This window comes from Poromitra crassiceps, assembly GCF_964638095.1.
Source record: "Poromitra crassiceps genome assembly, chromosome: 17".
Taxonomy (NCBI): domain Eukaryota; kingdom Metazoa; phylum Chordata; class Actinopteri; order Beryciformes; family Melamphaidae; genus Poromitra; species Poromitra crassiceps.
The window spans coordinates 28,125,986-28,148,426 of NC_139635.1; the positions used below are offsets into that span (position 1 = coordinate 28,125,986).

The 22,441-nt window shown below is 51.2% G+C and overlaps 5 protein-coding genes across 5 annotated transcripts in view; all 5 read right to left on the minus strand.

Moving 5' to 3' along the window:
• atp1a2a (ATPase Na+/K+ transporting subunit alpha 2a) overlaps nt 1–22,441 on the minus strand; it is a gene marked incomplete at its 3' end in the record, with an annotated part of 72,935 nt that overhangs the window by 18,092 nt on the left and 32,402 nt on the right. Inside the window, 3 exon segments of the mRNA XM_083653884.1 lie at nt 1,792–1,946; nt 3,633–3,801; nt 4,571–4,721. Coding sequence (XP_083510010.1) covers nt 1,792–1,946; nt 3,633–3,801; nt 4,571–4,721 — 475 coding nt within the window.
• On the minus strand, nt 6,029–6,898 carry LOC310792039 (tetraspanin-8-like). Its single transcript, XM_083653720.1, has one exon. The coding sequence runs from the start codon at nt 6,852–6,854 to the stop codon at nt 6,063–6,065; it is 792 nt and encodes a 263-aa protein (XP_083509846.1). The 5' UTR covers nt 6,855–6,898; the 3' UTR covers nt 6,029–6,062.
• LOC310792038 (tetraspanin-8-like) lies at nt 9,954–10,886 on the minus strand. Its single transcript, XM_083653719.1, has one exon. The coding sequence runs from the start codon at nt 10,771–10,773 to the stop codon at nt 9,988–9,990; it is 786 nt and encodes a 261-aa protein (XP_083509845.1). The 5' UTR covers nt 10,774–10,886; the 3' UTR covers nt 9,954–9,987.
• LOC310791973 (tetraspanin-8-like) lies at nt 16,665–17,450 on the minus strand (the record flags this gene model as incomplete). The annotated part of the gene is made up of 1 exon (XM_083653658.1): nt 16,665–17,450. One exon carries the CDS (start codon nt 17,448–17,450, stop codon nt 16,665–16,667), a length of 786 nt encoding a protein of 261 aa, XP_083509784.1.
• LOC310791874 (tetraspanin-8-like) lies at nt 20,709–21,625 on the minus strand. The gene has a single exon (XM_083653549.1). The coding sequence runs from the start codon at nt 21,526–21,528 to the stop codon at nt 20,743–20,745; it is 786 nt and encodes a 261-aa protein (XP_083509675.1). The 5' UTR covers nt 21,529–21,625; the 3' UTR covers nt 20,709–20,742.

Below are 22,441 nucleotides of genomic sequence, written 5' to 3' on the forward strand. Positions count from 1 at the left end.
CATGGAGATGAGATGCAGGAAGGTGGCGTTCTTCCTGATTGGTCCGGTCAGGTGATGGGAATGCTGATGACTACCTTCCTCCCCCCCTCTCACTCACTCCGTTTCCAAGAATGGAGGCCCCCTTGCTGAACCTTCTGCTGTGCTCGGTAGCGGTTTTGTGTCAGCTAGACCTACTTTAGGGATTCAGATTTGGAGAACTCTGGTAAGGCGTTAGGTAATCTTTAAACTTGTATACCTGTAGATTGTTGTAAATTGTACACCCTAAGTTTTTAACTAACCACAAGCAGCAGACTGTAGGAGATAGACGCCTTCTTTTTTGTAACTAGTTTTCTCCTGTTTTATTTGGTAGGCGTGTAATATGACCGAGCGGGCTTCGAACCGGCGATCTCACGCACACCAGGCAACCTACATATCCAGTCGGCTAAAGGGTCAGGCCTGCTAGTCAAGTGTTTGTTACATATGTGCAGGCCTTTCTGGAAGCGGGCTGGTCTACGGGCGCCAGGAGCGAGGCTCAACTGGGGGGACCTCCGCAATCGTACCGCCGGGCCACTCACGCGTCACGTACCGTATCATGCACCGTGGCAGTGTGATACACCGCTGCCACCAATGTAACATGACAGAGCGGGCTTCAAACCGGCGATCTCATGCACACCAGGCAACAGGCATCCCACATATCCAGTGGGCTAAAGGGCCAGTTGAAGTGTTTGTTACATGAGTTTAGGTTAGAGCCTAGCCTGATAACACACTCAATTGTCAACAACATTTCCATCTTCTAGTCTGACATTGCTCTCTGTTTAAGCAATTTCCATGAGGGGAATTCCTCGGGGAATTCCATTCTCCATAACCAATCACAAGAGAGCAACGAATCTGCCTGAATCTGATATGGCCGCCGTTGTTATTATTCCCGGGCGCACTTGACAACCTCTTGTCAATGGCATTAGTCCCGCTCGTTGTGCTGTTTATTGGCTGATTGGCTAATCATCAGTCCCCCTCGGCGCTGATTGGCTAATCGTTTGTTCAAGCGAGGAAATCGCTCTGCCAGACCAAAGCAGCCAAAACTCAGCTCAGTGGAGTAGGCGGATTTGAAGGTCTGGAGCCAGGCAAGTTAGAGCCTCGTCTTTAGTTTAATCCTCCCTTTTATTTTGTTCGGGAAGTTTAGGGTTGGGGATTAGTTTGTTTTCTTTTTTGTTGTGCTGGGCATTGCTCTGCTCTGAAGCTAAAAATAGAACCGCTACTTGGTGAACTTGGACCTTGCTTCGGCTGACCATCCGCGGGGAGTGGGAAGAGCGGGGGCATTCTTACTGTATGTTGCGTTTCCTTTCCCCTAGGCCGGGTCATAATTGTGCATTTGCTAAAGCTCCATATTGGGAGGAAATGCATGTGACAACATGGGAATACTATGAATCAAGTTGTTGCTCATTTCCATAAATAACTGAACGCCTACACAGATCCCTGCCTAAAGGAAATGTCTGACAGCAATCCTACAAATGGGCATTGTGCCGGCGGCACTTTCACAGTCTTTCCAATGTTTTACCAGAGAATTTGAAAACTGTTACGAGATCTGTTTAGCTGCATTATGTAAATATGTTGTCAGCCTGCACGTTGATGAAAAAACAATTGTCTTGCTACAACATAACGCTATTCACGGTTCCTTTGGGTTCTGACACTTTATATTTGTGTTACTTCTTACTTAGAGTACATTTCCTCCTGCATCTCATTACTGCATTGTTTGTATACTGCAGCTCTAGGGCGGTACGTCCCTGTATAGAGTGAAGGGGGTTATCTGCTCACCATGTCTGTGCCCAGGTCGATGCAGAGGATGGTGACGGTGCCCAGAGGCAGAGGAACGCTGGCGATGATGAAGAGGAGGGAAGGCGTGATCTCGGGGATGTTGCTGGTCAGCGTGTAGGCGATGGACTTCTTCAGGTTGTCAAAGATCAGACGACCTGCGGCCACCGGGGGAAAGGAGAGTAGCAATTATTTCTTTCTTTCTTTCTCTCTTTCTTCATGTATTGTCAAATCAAGTTTATTTGTACAGCCGTAATTCACAAGCATGTCTCAGATGACTTTACAGAGAAAGTGTCTAGCTAAATCTAGCTACTGTAATCACAATCAATAAACATAATTGAACAACGTATAAAGCTTATACAAAAACAAGCATAGACAAGAATAGAGGAGAGAGGAGGAGAGAGGAGGCAGAGAGAGAGGAGAGGAGATAGAGGAGAGAGGAGGCAGAGAGAGAGGAGAGGAGATAGAGGAGAGAGGAGGCAGAGAGAGAGGAGAGGAGATAGAGGAGAGGGAGGGAGAGAGAGGGAGAGAGGAGAGCGAGAGGAGAGAACAAAACAAGAAGACACACTCACTACTTTCTAACCTTAACCTACCTACAGTAACAAGCTACCTAATCTTCTGTTTTCTGTTGTCATATACTGCCTAGGGTTGTTGGAACACATTTCGAGATTAGAATATAATTAAACGTTAATAAATATAAAATATATATATTATTAATTTCTTTCACTGATTTGTTTTTAATAGGACGAATCTCGTGAAAACAAATCATTTTGTCACATGTGACTAAGGCAGTAAACAACATCGGAAAAATGATCGGTGAAGAAAAGAAGAAAAGCGAATAAAAGATCGCCTTGACCACAGGTGGATGGACATCACTAGCCACGGCACCTATGTGCCAGACACCGCACATTTCCTAAGTTAATAGTAGGTTTTCTCATGTAATCTCGTTCAATGGTCGTGTTACAACAGAATGAGTGGTTGGAGTGCCCTCTAGTGGACAGAACGGTACATAACAACAACATGCTGATTATTAGGTACAGAGAAATATTTACATTTGAGCATTAAAAATTCATAAAAAAAAATATAATATTAAAATAATAAAGCACTGAAAATCGAATTGGATTATAGAGGAAGATTGACAGCCCTAATACTGCCTTTTGCCACTTTTCCAGCACATGTTACCAGCTCAACTACTCTACTCAACTTGACTCTACTCGCTTTTGGTAGCCACTTGGTTTTCCACTGCAGATAGTAACCTACCCCCTCAACTAATCGACAGATTAATCGATAATGAAAATAATCATTAGTTGCAGCCAGTGTTGAAGGTAAGTCACTACATCTCAAGTCTAAGTCGAGTCTCGAGTCCCCAGTGTTCGACTCCAACTCACCAAAGAAGAGTCAGTCGAATCCCCATTATCTGACTCCGAGTTCAGAGTTACTGAACTTGAGCGTGAATCCACAATGAGGTGGAACACACCTGCCAGCCCTTGCACGGAATTGAATTATGTCATGGTATTAATAGCTATCAATAACTTATGCCAAATTAGTAGGGCTATTAAAAAAATCTAACAAAAACAAAACAAACAGACTTGATCAACTAACAAGTCCAAGTCCTCCTCTCCAACTTCCGAGTCAGAATGCATGAATACACAAGTCAAGCCGCGAGTCCTGAAAATGTGTCCCGGACTCAGACTTGAGTCCAGGTCCAACTCGACTACAACACTGGTTGTAGCTCTACTTTCTGCCTGCCTGTCTGTCTGTCTCTCCGTCCGTCCGTCTTTCTTTCTTTCTTACTTTCTCTCCCCCCTGACCCCCCCCCCCCCCCCCTCCCTCGTCCTCCTCACCCTCCTCCACTCCGGTGACGATGGAGGCGAAGTTGTCGTCGAGCAGGATCATGTCGGCCGCCTGCTTGGAGACATCAGAGCCGGCGATCCCCATGGCAACGCCTATATCGGCTTTCTTCAGGGCCGGCGAGTCGTTCACGCCGTCGCCCGTCACCGCCACGATCGCCCCCTGCACACACGACCCACAAGGAGGAAGATAAGTAGCTACTGTGATTTAGCTTTTTCTCTGCTTCTATTCTGTCTTCATAATGTCTTTTCAAAGCAGCTCCGGGCACATTCAATGAAAAGTGGAATTGAGCTGCAATCATTCAGTCACATGCGGTGAGAGTGAGGGAGTCAGGCTGAATTATAGCATGACCTGGAAATGTGTGTGTGTGTGTGTGTGTGTGGGCACGCGCGTGCGTACGCATACACACATTCATGCATGTACGCTTACACACACACTCATCTATTTTCAACGATTCACACACAGTCGAGCAGATATCATTCAGCCATAAGTTCACACATATACTGTACAGTATGTATGCCTATACTCAATCATAATATTTTATGCTTGGCTGCTTTGGTTGTCCATCGAGATCCGATGACGATGATCCGATGATCTTTGATCTCACCGATCTCAACAGTCCTATCCTGGACCCACACGCTCTACACACAGTCCAATCCACTATGATGACACACACGCACGCACGCACGCACGCACGCACACACACACACACACACGCACGCACGCACACGCTCTGCACACACAGTCCATTCACCTGTCTCTGACAGATTTACACTATGATGACACACACACACACACACACACACACACACACACACACACACACACACCTACACACACACACACACACACACACACACACACACACACATATATACACACACACACACACACACACACACACACACACACACACACACAGTCCATTCACCTGTCTCTGGCAGCCTTCCACTATGATGAGCTTCTGTTGAGGGGAGGTGCGAGCGAACACGATCTCAGTGTGGTTCCTCAGCAGGTCGTCCAGATACTCCGAGCTCATGTCCTTCAGGTCAGACCCGTGCACCACGCATGCCTTGGCATCCCTGGGCCGCACACACGCACACGCACACGCACTCACACACACACACACACACACACACACACACACACACACACACACAAACACACACACACACACACACACACACACACACACACACACACACACACACACAATAAGATGCCAGGAACACGAGGGAGAATTGCAAAGGGGCAGACCGACATTTTCTCTCCCTTCAAGTGTCTTTCCCTCACACTCTCAATTTCAATTCAATTTAAGGTGCTTTATTGGCATGAAATACAAAAGTACATATTGCCAAGGCAAAGTCAACAAATTCAAATGACAGTAATACAACTTAAACAGGCCTATACAATGGATATACCAACAAATATCCAAACAATTAAAGGTTGATTAATTCCTTCATGTGAGAGTGGTAATGTGTCTCCTGTCTGAGACATATGTGGCTGCAGCAGTGGTGTACCGGTACTCCTTTTTTCTTTTTATCTCCCAGAAGGTTGGGGTATTTCATTTGTTGGGAGGTTTTCAAAATAAAATCTGTGCATAGTTCTGCTGAATGGTGGGAGGTAGAGATCTCTGATTGCTGCACAGAGCAAGAGGAAGAGCAGCTCAGTCTCCACCTCTGCCTGTGAGCAGAGTGAACACAGCCGTTCCTCTCTGGGTTGCCAGGTCTGCCGGTGTCAACCCGTTTCTACAGCCAGGCTGTGTTCACTGAGTCTGTATCTTGTCCGTCGACCGTATAAATATATGGACGTAGGTACCATGACATCATCCACTAGATATTGACTGGCATTTTCACCCTCACCATCTTGTTTATATTGAGCCAGAGGTGACATGAATTTGGATGAGAAGAGCTGCAGTGTGGCCTGCTATTGGTCCATGATCGGCGAGCTGCGCGATCAGTGATCAGTTTTTTATCATCTATTTTACTCAAAATGGGACGATAATTTACAAAACTAGGGTATAAGCCCCCGAAACCCTAGACTCGCCGCACGCAGCTCGGCCGCTACGCGGCCTCACCCACAGCTCGGCTGCTGCATCACTGATGACTCAAGATTCAAGATTCAAGATTTTTATTGTCACTCCGTAGTACAAGTATCACGTGTGAACTCCTCCCATACTACTTGGTCAAAGCAATCCCTCAGGATGTCGTCTGATTGGTCTGACCAGCAGTGGACGGTTCGGAATGCTGGAGGCTGTTTTTTGAGTTTTTGTTGATACCTGGGTATGAGTAGGATGGAGGCGTGGTCCGATTTGCCGAAGGGGGGGCGGGGTGTGGCCTTGTAACCATGGCGGATGTTTGTGTAACATCGATCCTACCTACTACCAGGCACATATTGATGAATGAGACCCCTGGTGGTGGCTCTCAGTACTCTGGAGCGTTGTAGAGCTCCTGGTATTTGGGCGGATGAGGGGAGAAGATGGCCGGCACTTGGACAAGCACAGCCGCCCGGGACGGGACCCTGAGCTGGTGGATGATGAGCGAGGACAGAGCCACACCCAGCAGCGCCAGGACGGCCTGCGTGAAGACCACGCCCAGGACCACATCCGCCCCCAGGGACACGGAGCTCATGATGATGGGGAAGCAGGGCTGAACGTAGACTGACACTGACTCCCCCGGGAACATGGTAAGGTTCTGAATTATCTGGCACAGTCCCTCCTCCTCGTCGGGGCGACACAGGCATGAGTTGGGGATGTTGTTCTCCCAGTCTGTGTAGCTGAACAGGCCGCAGCAGTGCAGGCTGCTTTGCAGGTTGTCAGCGATGCTCTTGATATCTTCTGACTGCTGATCCAGGGGCAGAGCCTTCTGGAACCTGTCCTTCAACATACCCTCCAACTCAGGGCGAACGATGGCCATGGGAACGCCGACTCTCAGCATCAACAGGCTTCCAATCACCATGCAGACCAGGAACACGATCAGAGACACCTTGTTCTCCTTGTGTGCTCCGAAGGCTCCCAGGATGGCGATCACCATGGTGACGGCCCCGAGGATGTAGAGAATCAGGAGGTTGGTGTAGCGGCCTTCAAACTCTCCTCCGTGTGTGTTGTACATGACCTGACACAGCAGAGCCAGAGCGATGATGAGTCCTCCGATCACCGCGAAAAAGACGTTGAAGGCGGTGAAGACCCGTCGCAGACAGCTGCTGACCTTAGCCATGATGCTGGAGTAGTAGTAACAACAACAACAGTATAAACTATGGAACTGTGTCTCTGAGAGGACGGTGAGTGGACTCGAGACACACAGTGAGCTGGTTTCTGGAATCTGGAGTGTAATTGACATCACTTTCACTGATGATGTCACAATGCCTATGAAATCAGTGATGATGTCACAATGCCTATGACATCATCAGTGATGTCAAGATTATTTTTGTCAATGATGTCACTGATGTCATAGACATTGTGACATCATCAGTGGGACAAAAATTGAAACAGACAGACAGCAGACAGATATTGCCCACTTGCTCCCTTATAATAAAAAGGATACACATCATACTGTATTGAAGAAGACTTGAAACTGGCATTTGAGGTCATAATAAGGAAGTGTTTACTGGGACCATGAATCAAGTCAGAAGTACGGTCATTTTCCCATTCAGTTCCATGTAACGACTTATTTTTGCATCGAGTGGAGTCGCCCCCTCCAGGCCATTCGAAATAATGCAGGTTTAAGTTACCGCATTGACTTCACAAAATGGAGCTACGAGCTAGCTTCTTGGTTTCAGTTTTTTCTCAGTCACTCACGACGTTCAGGTAATCTGCAATCACGCCATCATCATTACTGTCACACTCTCTCATGCACAAAAACACACTCTTTCAAAACACACTCAATCATGCTCACTCTGTCTCAAGCACACAAACTCCACACACGCACAGTGCACGCGTGCAGCCGCGCACGCATGCCACGCACGCCACGCACACACACACACACACACACACACACACACACACACACACAGACACACACACACGCAGACACACACACACACGCACACATCCATGCACGCACATACTGCCATACATACTGACAGTCTTTTATATGCTTGTATCTCCATTTTATCTTTCCTTTTGTAATTGTTCTTCCTTTCTGTCCAGTTCAACTTTATTTTATTTATTTAATTGTGGTACTTTTACAACACTGTTTCTTTGGGTTTTACTGTTTGGGTTTTACTGTATGTAAACTTTACATTGTAAAGCACTTTGTAAACATTGCTTTTAGAAAAGTTTTTAGAAAAGTATTTTATTGGCATGAAATACAAAAGTACATATTGCCAAGGCAAAGTCAACAAATTCAAATGACAGTAATACAACTTAAACAGGCCTATACAATTGATATACCAACAAATATCCAAACAATTAAAGGTTGATTGATTTCTTCATGTGAGAGTGGTAATGTGTCTCCTGATATTGACTCCCAGGTACTTGAAGCTGTCCACCCTTTCCACCACTGTGCCGTTGATGGTGATTGGGGGGTGTGCCCCCCCCCCCCCCTTCTGTAGTCTACAATGATCTCCTTTGTCTTGGAGACGTTCAGAGACAGGTGGTTGTCCTGGAACCATTGTTCCAGGGCCTCCACCTCCTTTCTGTAGGTTGTCTCGTCGCTCCTGGAGATCCGCCCCACGACCGCTGTGTCGTCTGCAAACTTCACGATGGTGTTCGAAGTTTGAGTCGCCACGCAGTCGTGGGTGTAGAGGTCACACCAGAAGGGTCTGGAGACGCACCCCTGTGGCGCTCCTATGCTGATGGTCAGTGGGGAGGAGGTGAGGTTGCCCACTCTCACCACCTGGCGGCGGTCTGTTAGAAAGTCCAGGATCCAGTCACACATTGCTGTGCTTAGTCCCAGATCCTTGAGTTTGCTTACCAGCCTGGAGGGTACTATGGTGTTGAATGCTGATCTGTAGTCCACGAACAGCATTCTCACATAGGTGTCCTTCCCCTCCAGGTGGGAGAGGGCGGTGTGGAGCACGTGTGCTACTGCATCCGCTGTGCTCCTGTTGGGGCGGTATGCGAATTGTAGCGGGTCGTGGTCCGGGGGGAGTGTGGGGCGGATCTGCGCAGGCCTTGAGGACACACCCAGGGATGCCCTCCGGGCCGGCCGCCTTGCGTGGATTGATACGCAAGAACGACCGGCGGACTTCATCCTCGGTGATGGTGAGGGGGCGGTCCGGATCTATGGGGAGGGGAGGTGGGGGTTGTGGTTGTGGGTGGGGGCGGGGAGGGTGTGAGTGGGAGTGGGAGGGGGGGTTGGTGGTTAGGTGGGAGTGGAGGGGAGGTGGGGGAGGAAAGGAGTGGGGGGAAGGTGAGGGGGGGTTAGTGGTTAGGTGAGAGTGGAGGGGAGGTGGGGGAGGATAGGGTGGAGGGCACTGGGTTAGATAGGAGTGGGGGGTAGGTGGGGGTGGGTGGGGGTTTTGTGGGTGGGCACTGAGGGGTAGGTGAGGGAGGAGGGCACTGGGTTAGATAGGAGTGGAGGGTAGGTTGTGGGGCAGTGGGGGGAGAGGGGAGGAGGGGTGGTGGGAGGGAGAGAGGGGGGGAGAGGGAGGGGAGAGGAGGAGGGGTTGTGGTGTGATGGGGGGTGAGGGGGAGCGGAGGGGGAGGGGTGATGGGGTGGTGGGGGGGGGTGGGCGCTCTGGCAGAGGGGTCGAACCTAGCGTAGAACGCGTTGAGTTCGTCCGGCAGGGTGGGTGACGTGCTGGGGTTCTGCCGTTTCACCCCTTTGAAGTCTGTGGCAGCATGGAGTCCACTCCACAGGTGTCTGGGGTTGTTAGTGTCTAATTTAGACTCCAGCTGCTTTCCATAGTCTCTCTGTGCTTTTTTTATTGCGGTTCGGAGGGCATATTGTGCCTGCTTGTATTGTTCTGGTGTACCAGAAGTGAAGGCGGTGGTCCGGGCGTGAAGGGCAGCCCGGACATCACTGTTGACCCAGGGCTTCTGATTTGGCATTATTTTTGATTCTCTTTGTTGGGACTATATCCTCGGTGCATTTTTTTATGAAGCATGACACCGTCTCTGCATATTCGCCCAGGTCTCCTGCAGCCTTGAACTCCTCCCATACTACTTGGTCAAAGCAATCCCTCAGGATGTCGTCTGATTGGTCTGACCAGCAGTGGGCGGTTCGGAATGCTGGGGGCTGTTTTTTGAGTTTTTGTTGATACCTGGGTATGAGTAGGATGGAGGCGTGGTCCGATTTGCCAAAGGGGGGCGGGGTGTGGCCTTGTAACCATGGCGGATGTTTGTGTAAAATCGATCCTACCTACTACCAGGCACATATTGATGAATGAGACCCCTGGTGGTGGCTCTCAGTACTCTGGAGCGTTGTAGAGCTCCTGGTATTTGGGCGGATGAGGGGAGAAGATGGCTGGCACTTGGACAAGCACAACCGTCCGGGACGGGACCCTGAGCTGGTGGATGATGAGCGAGGACAGAGCCACGCCCAGCAGCGCCAGGACGGCCTGCGTGAAGACCACGCCCAGGACCACATCCGCCCCCAGGGACACGAAGCTCATCATGATGGGGAAGCAGGGCTGAACGTAGACTGACTCCTCCTGGAGCATGGTAAGGTTCTGAATTATCTGGCACAGTCCCTCCTCCTCGTCGGGGCGACACAGGCATGAGTTGGGGATGTTGTTCTCCCAGTCTGTGTAGCTGAACAGGCCGCAGCAGTGCAGGCTGCTTTGCAGGTTGTCAGCGATGCTCTTGATATCTTCTGACTGCTGATCCAGGGGCAGAGCCTTCTGGAACCTGTCCTTCAACATACCCTCCAACTCAGGGCGAACGATGGCCATGGGAATGCCGACTCTCAGCATTAACAGGCTTCCAATCACCATGCAGACCAGGAACACGATCAGAGACACCTTGTTCTCCTTGTGGGCTCCGAAGGCTCCCAGGATGGCGATCACCATGGTGACGGCCCCGAGGATGTAGAGAATCAGGAGGTTGGTGTAGCGGCCTTCAAACTCTCCTCCGTGTGTGTTGTACATGACCTGACACAGCAGAGCCAGAGCGATGATGAGTCCTCCGATCACCGCGAAAAAGACGTTGAAGGCGGTGAAGACCCGTCGCAGACAGCTGCTGACCTTAGCCATGATGCTGGAGTAGTAGTAACAACAACAACAGTATAAACTATGGAACTGTGTCTATGAGAGGACGGTGAGTGGACTCGAGACGCACAGTGAGCTGGTTTCTGGAATCTGGAGTGTAGTTGACATCACTTTCACTGATGATGTCACAATGCCTATGAAATCAGTGATGATGTCACAATGCCTATGACATCATCAGTGATGTCAAGATTATTTTTGTCAATGATGTCACTGATGTCATAGACATTGTGACATCATCAGTGGGACAAAAATTGAAACAGACAGACAGCAGACAGATATTGCCCACTTGCTCCCTTATAATAAAAAGGATACACATCATACTGTATTGAAGAAGACTTGAAACTGGCATTTGAGGTCATAATAAGGAAGTGTTTACTGGGACCATGAATCAAGTCAGAAGTACGGTCATTTTCCCATTCAGTTCCATGTAACGACTTCTTTTTGCATCGAGTGGAGTCGCCCCCTGCAGGCCATTCGAAATAATGCAGGTTTAAGTTACCGCATTGACTTCACAAAATGGAGCTACGAGCTAGCTTCTTGGTTTCAGTTTTTTCTCAGTCACTCACGACGTTCAGGTAATCTGCAATCACGCCATCATCATTACTGTCACACTCTCTCATGCACAAAAACACACTCTTTCAAAACACACTCAATCATGCTCACTCTGTCTCAAGCACACAAACTCCACACACGCACAGTGCACGCGTGCAGCCGCGCACGCATGCCACGCACGCCACGCACACACACACACACACACACACACACGCAGACACACACACACACGCACACATCCATGCACGCACATACTGCCATACATACTGACAGTCTTTTATATGCTTGTATCTCCATTTTATCTTTCCTTTTGTAATTGTGTCAGGATCGGAGTTAGACGTGTGGATCTATTCGCGGGTAGTTGATGAAGCTGGGGTGTTGTGGAACTTGATGGCTGGGGCTGCACAGTTCGAGGTTTGGGAACGGTCGCAGAGATTGCCGAAGTTGCTGGTTGCAGGAGTTGCAGGTTGCAGACGTTGCAGAGATTGGTATGATCCTTGATCTTGATGTGAATTTATGAATCACTGGCGAGGACCTGCAGGAACAGGCCCTTATAGATGTGAATATGACATCACCTGTGTTATGACATCACCAGCGAAAGGCATGAAAGACGCTTATGAATCATGACATCATCAGTGATTGATGACGTCAAAGTAGGAATGACGACGTCAAAGTAGGAATGATGACGTCATCCTAACAGTACCCTCCCCTCAACGGACGTCACCTGGCGTCCAATGAGGCCATCAAGGATGGCATCTGGGAGACAAAAAATCCGCAGGTTCTGGTGGAGGTGCTCTTCCGCAGGTGGTTAGACGCAGGTGGTTAGGCCCCAAAGGGGGTGTAAGAGAGTGAGGTGCTCTTCAGCAGGTGGTTAGATGCAGGTGGTCAGACCCCAAAGGGGGGGTAGGACAGTGGAGGTGCTCCTCCCTAATACAGGATATCGAAGCCATAGATGGACCGATACGTAGATAGAACTTCCACCGGGTCCGGTGGATCCTCTGGGGCCGGCCATCCCCCGGGGCACGATCCAAACACGGGAGGCTGGAGACCATCAAAAGGGTCAAATGCCGCCGTCTCCGAAGGCAGAGCCGCAGGGGGATCTGACACAGCGAGGCCTGCCCTCCCGACCTGTAGTTTGGGGAGGTCACCCACCGTCTCCTCCTTTAAACGCCTCTTATTTCTTCTTGCTCTTGACCGAGGGCTGACGACACTACGGGAGCCTCCCAGCATGAGGCTGGAACCTACGTGTTGGTCAGGGACAGGAATTGGCTGCTGCTGGTGTACGGGTTCAGGCTCGGCGAGGGGAAGGTCCACAGGTTGTGCCTCAGGTACGGGTTCAGACTCGGCGAGGGGCAGGTCCATAGGTTGTGCCTCAGGGCCAGCAGACTCGGAGGCCCCCTGCGGGGGGACGGAGCCGATCTGCAGGCAGCGATTGAACTTCCCCATGAGACGATCGACAGTCCTCTCCAACTCCCTAACCCTCTTGGAGACACACTGCCACTCCTGGGTCCTGCAGGGAACGCTACCCAACCGTACAGATTTCTTGGCTGGACACGTAGAGTCTTGATCCACTGAGAGTACCACGGGCCGGCGAGCGGTGGGACCACTTACTGGACGCCGGGAGCAGGAGGAGAGGTAATGCCCGGCTCGACCACAGTACAGGCAGCTCCGGGTGTCCAAACGGCGCTGCCTCTCCTCTGGTGTGATGCGAACCCTGCCGGTCAGATCACGGTACAGATGGCTGCTGGGACTCGAATGTGGCTGCCCCTGCTCTGGGATGACGCGAACTCCCCCCCAGAATATGCCCTTAGCAGCTGGAGGCGGCCGAGAGGCAGAGCTAAAAGCAACGGCCGCTGTGGACGGGGGAGTAGCAGGTCTGGAAACCTCGGGAACGGCGGTGCGCTCGGAAGCTGGGGCAGGAGGGGCAGAAGGCTGCGGAATGGCACCCTGGGGGCCTAGCCCGTCGAGACGATCTAGCCGGCCAATCAAGAGGGCGTGCCGATCAACGGCTGCGGAAGCCAGAGCCTGGATTGCTTTTTCCTGCTGGGCGTGCCGATCAGTGGCTTCGAAAGCCAGAGCCTGGATTGCTTTTTCCTGGTGGGCAATCAGGCGTCTTGACTCAAGTGCGAGGTCTTGCAGAGGCTGCGGGGTGACACCCTGGGGGTTTAGCCCGCTGAGATGATCTAGCCGTTTTACCAGGAGGGCGTACCGATCCTCGGCCTTGGAAGCCAGGGCCAGGTGGGCCTTGTTTGCTTCTTCCTGTCTGTGGAGTAGTTCCTGAAGATGGAGCGTTTGCTGCATTTGCACCCGTTGTGCCTCCGTGAGTACCACACCCAGGCCGGAAACAAGCTCTGCGGTCTGTGTTTGTCGGGACTGCCACGATGACATCGCTGCCAGCAAGGTCTCCAAGGTGAGAGGACCCACAATTGATTCGCCTGGTGGTTCACCTGAAGCGGCCGGCGGGAAAACTGGCGTCTCAGGGTCTTCCTCCTTGATTGGGGGGAGAAATTTGCCCGCTAAATCCATTTCTGAGTGATTCATACTGTCAGGATCGGAGTTAGACGTGTGGATCTATTCGCGGGTAGTTGATGAAGCTGGGGTGTTGTAGAACTTGATGGCTGGGGCTGCACAGTTCGAGGTTTGGGAACGGTCGCAGAGATTGCCGAAGTTGCTGGTTGCAGGAGTTGCAGGTTGCAGACGTTGCAGAGTTTGATATGATCCTTGATCTTGATGTGAATTTATGAATCACTGGCGAGGACCTGCAGGAACAGGCCCTTATAGATGTGAATATGACATCACCTGTGTTATGACATCACCAGCGAAAGGCATGAAAGACGCTTATGAATCATGACATCATCAGTGATTGATGACATCATAGTAGGAATGACGACGTCAAAGTAGGAATGATGACGTCATCCTAACAAATTGTTCTTCCTTTCTGTCCAGTTCAACTTTATTTTATTTATTTAATTGTGGTACTTTTACAACACTGTTTCTTTGGGTTTTACTGTATGTAAACTTTACATTGTAAAGCACTTTGTAAACATTGCTTTTAGAAAAGTTTTTAGAAAAGTATTTTATTGGCATGAAATACAAAAGTACATATTGCCAAGGCAAAGTCAACAAATTCAAATGACAGTAATACAACTTAAACAGGCCTATACAATTGATATACCAACAAATATCCAAACAATTAAAGGTTGATTGATTTCTTCATGTGAGAGTGGTAATGTGTCTCCTGATATTGACTCCCAGGTACTTGAAGCTGTCCACCCTTTCCACCACTGTGCCGTTGATGGTGATTGGGGGGTGTGCGCCCCCCCCCCCCCCCCTTCTGTAGTCTACAATGATCTCCTTTGTCTTGGAGACGTTCAGAGACGAGAGGTGGTTGTCCTGGCACCATTGTTCCAGGGCCTCTACCTCCTTTCTGTAGGCTGTCTCGTCGCTCCTGGAGATCCGCCCCACGACCGCTGTGTCGTCTGCAAACTTCACGATGGTGTTCGAAGTTTGAGTCGCCACGCAGTCGTGGGTGTAGAGGTCATACCAGAAGGGTCTGGAGACGCACCCCTGTGGCGCTCCTATGCTGATGGTCAGTGGGGAGGAGGTGAGGTTGCCCTGCCCACTCTCACCACCTGGCGGCGGGCGGTCTGTTAGAAAGTCCAGGATCCAGTCACACATTGCTGTGCTTAGTCCCAGATCCTTGAGTTTGCTTACCAGCCTGGAGGGTACTATGGTGTTGAATGCTGAGCTGTAGTCCATGAACAGCATTCTCACATAGGTGTCCTTCCCCTCCAGGTGGGAGAAGGCGGTGTGGAGCACGTGTGCTACTGCATCCGCTGTGCTCCTGTTGGGGCGGTATACGAATTGTAGCGGGTTGTGGTCCGGGGGGAGTGTGGGGCGGATTTGTGATATAACCAGCTTTTCGAAGCATTTGCTGGCTATGGGCGTGAGGGCTATTGGGCACCAGTCGTTGAGGCTGGTCACTTTCTGCTGTTTGGGAATGGGGATGATTGTTGCTGTTTTGAAGCAGGAGGGAACTTGTCGGAGGGAGAGGGACTGGTTAAAAATGTCTGTGAATACGCCTGCCAGCTGGTGTGCGCAGGCCTTGAGGACACGCCCAGGGATGCCGTCCGGGCCGGCCGCCTTGCGTGGATTGATACGCAAGAATGACCGGCGGACTTCATCCTCGGTGATGGTGAGGGGGCGGTCCGGATCTATGGGGAGGGGAGGTGGGGGTTGTGGTTGTGGGTGGGGGCGGGGAGGGTGTGAGTGTGAGTGGGAGGGGGGGTTGGTGGTTAGGTGGGAGTGGAGGGGAGGTGGGGGAGGAAAGGAGTGGGGGGAAGGTGAGGGGGGTTAGTGGTTAGGTGAGAGTGGAGGGGAGGTGGGGGAGGATAGGGTGGAGGACACTGGGTTAGATAGGAGTGGGGGGTTTGTGGGTGGGCACTGAGGGGTGGGTGAGGGAGGAGGGCACTGGGTTAGATAGGAGTGGAGGGTAGGTTGTGGGGCAGTGGGGGGTGAGGGGAGGACGGGTGGTGGGGGGGAGAGGGAGGGGAGAGGAGGAGGGGTTGTGGGGTGATGGGGGGTGAGGGCGAGCGGAGGGGGAGGGGGAGGGGTGATGGGGTGGTGGGGGGGTGGGTTGGGGAGGTGGGCGCTCTGGCAGAGGGGTCGAACCTAGCGTAGAACGCGTTGAGTTCGTCAGGCAGGGTGGGTGACGTGCTGGGGTTCCGCCGTTTCACCCCTTTCAAGTCTGTGGCAGCATGGAGTCCACTACACAGGTGTCTGGGGTTGTTAGTGTCTAATTTAGACTCCAGCTGCTTTCCATAGTCTCTCTGTGCTTTTTTTTATTGCGGTTCGGAGGGCATATTGTGCCTGCTTGTATTGTTCTGGTGTACCAGAACTGAAGGCGGTGGTCCGGGCGTGAAGGGCAGCCCGGACATCACTGTTGACCCAGAGCTTCTGATTTGGCATTATTTTGATTCTCTTTGTTGGGACTATATCCTCGGTGCATTTTTTTATGAAGCATGACACCGTCTCTGCATATTCGCCCAGGTCTCCTGCAGCCTTGAACTCCTCCCATATTACTTGGTCAAAGCAATCCCTCAGGATGTCGTCTGATTGGTCTGACCAGCAGTGGGCGGTTCGGAATGCTGGGGGCTGTTTTTTGAGTTTTTGTTGATACCTGGGTATGAGTAGGATGGAGGCGTGGTCCGATTTGCCGAAGGGGGGGCGGGGTGTGGCCTTGTAACCATGGCGGATGTTTGTGTAAAATTGATCCTACCTACTACCAGGCACATATTGATGAATGAGACCCCTGGTGGTGGCTCTCAGTACTCTGGAGCGTTGTAGAGCTCCTGGTATTTGGGCGGATGAGGGGAGAAGATGGCCGGCACTTGGACAATCACAGCCGCCCGGGACGGGACTCTGAGCTGGTGGATGATGAGCGAGGACAGAGCCACACCCAGCAGCGCCAGGACGGCCTGCGTGAAGACCACACCCAGGACCACATCCGCCCCCAGGGACACGGAGCTCATGATGATGGGGAAGCAGGGCTGAACGTAGACTGACTCCTCCTGGAACATGGTAAGGTTCTGAATTATCTGGCACAGTCCCTCCTCCTCGTCGGGGCGACACAGGCATGAGTTGGGGATGTTGTTCTCCCAGTCTGTGTAGCTGAACAGGCCGCAGCAGTGCAGGCTGCTTTGCAGGTTGTCAGCGATGCTCTTGATATCTTCTGACTGCTGATCCAGGGGCAGAGCCTTCTGGAACCTGTCCTTCAACATACCCTCCAACTCAGGGCGAACGATGGCCATGGGAACGCCGACTCTCAGCATCAACAGGCTTCCAATCACCATGCAGACCAGGAACACGATCAGAGACACCTTGTTCTCCTTGTGTGCTCCGAAGGCTCCCAGGATGGCGATCACCATGGTGACGGCCCCGAGGATGTAGAGAATCAGGAGGTTGGTGTAGCGGCCTTCAAACTCTCCTCCGTGTGTGTTGTACATGACCTGACACAGCAGAGCCAGAGCGATGATGAGTCCTCCCATCACCGCGGAAAAGACGTTGAAGGCGGTGAAGACCCGTCGCAGACAGCTGCTGACCTTAGCCATGATGCTGGAGTAGTAGTAACAACAACAGTATAAACTATGGAACTGTGTGTCTGAGAGGACGGTGAGTGGACTCGAGACGCACAGTGAGCTGGTTTCTGGAATGGAGTTGACATCACTATCACTGATGATGTCACAATGCCTATGAAATCAGTGATGATGTCACAATGCCTATGACATCATCAGTGATGTCAAGATTATTTTTGTCAATGATGTCACTGATGTCATAGACATTGTGACATCATCAGTGGGACAAAAATTGAAACAGACAGACAGCAGACAGATATTGCCCACTTGCTCCCTTATAATAAAAAGGATACACATCATACTGTATTGAAGAAGACTTGAAACTGGCATTTGAGGTCATAATAAGGAAGTGTTTACTGGGGCCATAAATCAAGTCAGAAGTACGGTCATTTTCCCATTCAGTTCCATGTAACGACTTCTTTTTGCATCGAGTGGAGTCGCCCCCTGCAGGCCATTCGAAATAATGCAGGTTTAAGTTACCGCATTGACTTCACAAAATGGAGCTACGAGCTAGCTTCTTGGTTTCAGTTTTTTCTCAGTCACTCACGACGTTCAGGTAATCTGCAATCACGCCATCATCATTACTGTCACACTCTCTCATGCACAAAAACACACTCTTTCAAAACACACTCAATCATGCTCACTCTGTCTCAAGCACACAAACTCCACACACGCACAGTGCACGCGTGTAGCCGCGCACGCATGCCACGCACGCCACGCACGCACACGCACACACACACACACACGCAGACACACACACACACACGCACACATCCATGCACGCACATACTGCCATACATACTGACAGTCTTTTATATGCTTGTATCTCCATTTTATCTTTCCTTTTGTAATTGTTCTTCCTTTCTGTCCAGTTCAACTTTATTTTATTTATTTAATTGTGGTACTTTTACAACACTGTTTCTTTGGGTTTTACTGTATGTAAACTTTACATTGTAAAGCACTTTGTAAACATTGCTTTTAGAAAAGTTTTTAGAAAAGTATTTTATTGGCATGAAATACAAAAGTACATATTGCCAAGGCAAAGTCAACAAATTCAAATGACAGTAATACAACTTAAACAGGCCTATACAATTGATATACCAACAAATATCCAAACAATTAAAGGTTGATTGATTTCTTCATGTGAGAGTGGTAATGTGTCTCCTGATGTTGACTCCCAGGTACTTGAAGCTGTCCACCCTTTCCACCACTGTGCCGTTGATGGTGATTGGGGGGTGTGCGCCCCCCCCCCCCCCTTCTGTAGTCTACAATGATCTCCTTTGTCTTGGAGACGTTCAGAGACAGGTGGTTGTCCTGGCACCATTGTTCCAGGGCCTCCACCTCCTTTCTGTAGGCTGTCTCGTCGCTCCTGGAGATCCGCCCCACGACCGCTGTGTCGTCTGCAAACTTCACGATGGTGTTCGAAGTTTGAGTCGCCACGCAGTCGTGGGTGTAGAGGTCATACCAGAAGGGTCTGGAGACGCACCCCTGTGGCGCTCCTATGCTGATGGTCAGTGGGGAGGAGGTGAGGTTGCCCTGCCCACTCTCACCACCTGGCGGCGGGCGGTCTGTTAGAAAGTCCAGGATCCAGTCACACATTGCTGTGCTTAGTCCCAGATCCTTGAGTTTGCTTACCAGCCTGGAGGGTACTATGGTGTTGAATGCTGAGCTGTAGTCCACGAACAGCATTCTCACATAGGTGTCCTTCCCCTCCAGGTGGGAGAAGGCGGTGTGGAGCACGTGTGCTACTGCATCCGCTGTGCTCCTGTTGGGGCGGTATACGAATTGTAGCGGGTTGTGGTCCGGGGGGAGTGTGGGGCGGATTTGTGATATAACCAGCTTTTCGAAGCATTTGCTGGCTATGGGCGTGAGGGCTATTGGGCACCAGTCGTTGAGGCTGGTCACTTTCTGCTGTTTGGGAATGGGGATGATTGTTGCTGTTTTGAAGCAGGAGGGAACTTCTCGGAGGGAGAGGGACTGGTTAAAAATGTCTGTGAATACGCCTGCCAGCTGGTGTGCGCAGGCCTTGAGGACACGCCCAGGGATGCCGTCCGGGCCGGCCGCCTTGCGTGGATTGATACGCAAGAATGACCGGCGGACTTCATCCTCAGTGATGGTGAGGGGGCGGTCCGGATCTATGGGGAGGGGAGGTGGGGGTTGTGGTTGTGGGTGGGGGTGGGGAGGGTGTGAGTGGGAGTGGGAGGGGGGGTTGGTGGTTAGGTGGGAGTGGAGGGGAGGTGGGGGAGGAAAGGAGTGGGGGGAAGGTGAGGGGGGTTAGTGGTTAGGTGAGAGTGGAGGGGAGGTGGGGGAGGATAGGGTGGAGGACACTGGGTTAGATAGGAGTGGGGGGTAGGTGGGGGGTTTGTGGGTGGGCACTGAGGGGTGGGTGAGGGAGGAGGGCACTGGGTTAGATAGGAGTGGAGGGTAGGTTGTGGGGCAGTGGGGGGTGAGGGGAGGACGGGTGGTGGCGGGGAGAGAGGGGGGGAGAGGGAGGGGAGAGGAGGAGGGGTTGTGGGGTGATGGGGGGTGAGGGCGAGCGGAGGGGGAGGGGGAGGGGTGATGGGGTGGTGGGGGGGTGGGTTGGGGAGGTGGGCGCTCTGGCAGAGGGGTCGAACCTAGCGTAGAACGCGTTGAGTTCGTCAGGCAGGGTGGGTGACGTGCTGGGGTTCCGCCGTTTCACCCCTTTCAAGTCTGTGGCAGCATGGAGTCCACTACACAGGTGTCTGGGGTTGTTAGTGTCTAATTTAGACTCCAGCTGCTTTCCATAGTCTCTCTGTGCTTTTTTTTATTGCGGTTCGGAGGGCATATTGTGCCTGCTTGTATTGTTCTGGTGTACCAGAACTGAAGGCGGTGGTCCGGGCGTGAAGGGCAGCCCGGACATCACTGTTGACCCAGAGCTTCTGATTTGGCATTATTTTGATTCTCTTTGTTGGGACTATATCCTCGGTGCATTTTTTTATGAAGCATGACACCGTCTCTGCATATTCGCCCAGGTCTCCTGCAGCCTTGAACTCCTCCCATATTACTTGGTCAAAGCAATCCCTCAGGATGTCGTCTGATTGGTCTGACCAGCAGTGGGCGGTTCGGAATGCTGGGGGCTGTTTTTTGAGTTTTTGTTGATACCTGGGTATGAGTAGGATGGAGGCGTGGTCCGATTTGCCGAAGGGGGGGCGGGGTGTGGCCTTGTAACCATGGCGGATGTTTGTGTAAAATTGATCCTACCTACTACCAGGCACATATTGATGAATGAGACCCCTGGTGGTGGCTCTCAGTACTCTGGAGCGTTGTAGAGCTCCTGGTATTTGGGCGGATGAGGGGAGAAGATGGCCGGCACTTGGACAAGCACAGCCGCCCGGGACGGGACTCTGAGCTGGTGGATGATGAACGAGGACAGAGCCACACCCAGCAGCGCCAGGACGGCCTGCGTGAAGACCACGCCCAGGACCACATCCGCCCCCAGGGACACGGAGCTCATGATGATGGGGAAGCAGGGCTGAACGTAGACTGACTCCTCCTGGAACATGGTAAGGTTCTGAATTATCTGGCACAGTCCCTCCTCCTCGTCGGGGCGACACAGGCATGAGTTGGGGATGTTGTTCTCCCAGTCTGTGTAGCTGAACAGGCCGCAGCAGTGCAGGCTGCTTTGCAGGTTGTCAGCGATGCTCTTGATATCTTCTGACTGCTGATCCAGGGGCAGAGCCTTCTGGAACCTGTCCTTCAACATACCCTCCAACTCAGGGCGAACGATGGCCATGGGAACGCCGACTCTCAGCATCAACAGGCTTCCAATCACCATGCAGACCAGGAACACGATCAGAGACACCTTGTTCTCCTTGTGGGCTCCGAAGGCTCCCAGGATGGCGATCACCATGGTGACGGCCCCGAGGATGTAGAGAATCAGGAGGTTGGTGTAGCGGCCTTCAAACTCTCCTCCGTGTGTGTTGTACATGACCTGACACAGCAGAGCCAGAGCGATGATGAGTCCTCCGATCACCGCGAAAAAGACGTTGAAGGCGGTGAAGACCCGTCGCAGACAGCTGCTGACCTTAGCCATGATGCTGGAGTAGTAGTAACAACAACAACAGTATAAACTATGGAACTGTGTGTCTGAGAGGACGGTGAGTGGACTCGAGACGCACAGTGAGCTGGTTTCTGGAATGGAGTTGACATCACTATCACTGATGATGTCACAATGCCTATGAAATCAGTGATGTCACAATGCCTATGACATCATCAGTGATGTCAAGATTATTTTTGTCAATGATGTCACTGATGTCATAGACATTGTGACATCATCAGTGGGACAAAAATTTAAACAGACAGACAGCAGACAGACATTGCCCACTTGCTCCCTTATAATAAAAAGGATACACATCATACTGTATTGAAGAAGACTTGAAACTGGCATTTGAGGTCATAATAAGGAAGTGTTTACTGGGGCCATAAATCAAGTCAGAAGTACGGTCATTTTCCCATTCAGTTCCATGTAACGACTTATTTTTGCATCGAGTGGAGTCGCCCCCTGCAGGCCATTCGAAATAATGCAGGTTTAAGTTACCGCATTGACTTCACAAAATGGAGCTACGAGCTAGCTTCTTGGTTTCAGTTTTTTCTCAGTCACTCACGACGTTCAGGTAATCTGCAATCACGCCATCATCATTACTGTCACACTCTCTCATGCACAAAAACACACTCTTTCAAAACACACTCAATCATGCTCACTCTGTCTCAAGCACACAAACTCCACACACGCACAGTGCACGCGTGCAGCCGCGCACGCATGCCACGCACGCCACGCACACACACACACACACACACACACACACACACACACACGCAGACACACACACACACGCACACATCCATGCACGCACATACTGCCATACATACTGACAGTCTTTTATATGCTTGTATCTCCATTTTATCTTTCCTTTTGTAATTGTTCTTCCTTTCTGTCCAGTTCAACT

Coding starts and splice junctions, on each gene's coding strand:
- LOC310792038 (XM_083653719.1), bottom strand. CDS start 10,773: ATGGCTAAGGTCAGCAGCTGTCTGCGACGGGTCTTCACCGCCTTCAAC.
- LOC310791874 (XM_083653549.1), bottom strand. CDS start 21,528: ATGGCTAAGGTCAGCAGCTGTCTGCGACGGGTCTTCACCGCCTTCAAC.
- LOC310792039 (XM_083653720.1), bottom strand. CDS start 6,854: ATGGCTAAGGTCAGCAGCTGTCTGCGACGGGTCTTCACCGCCTTCAAC.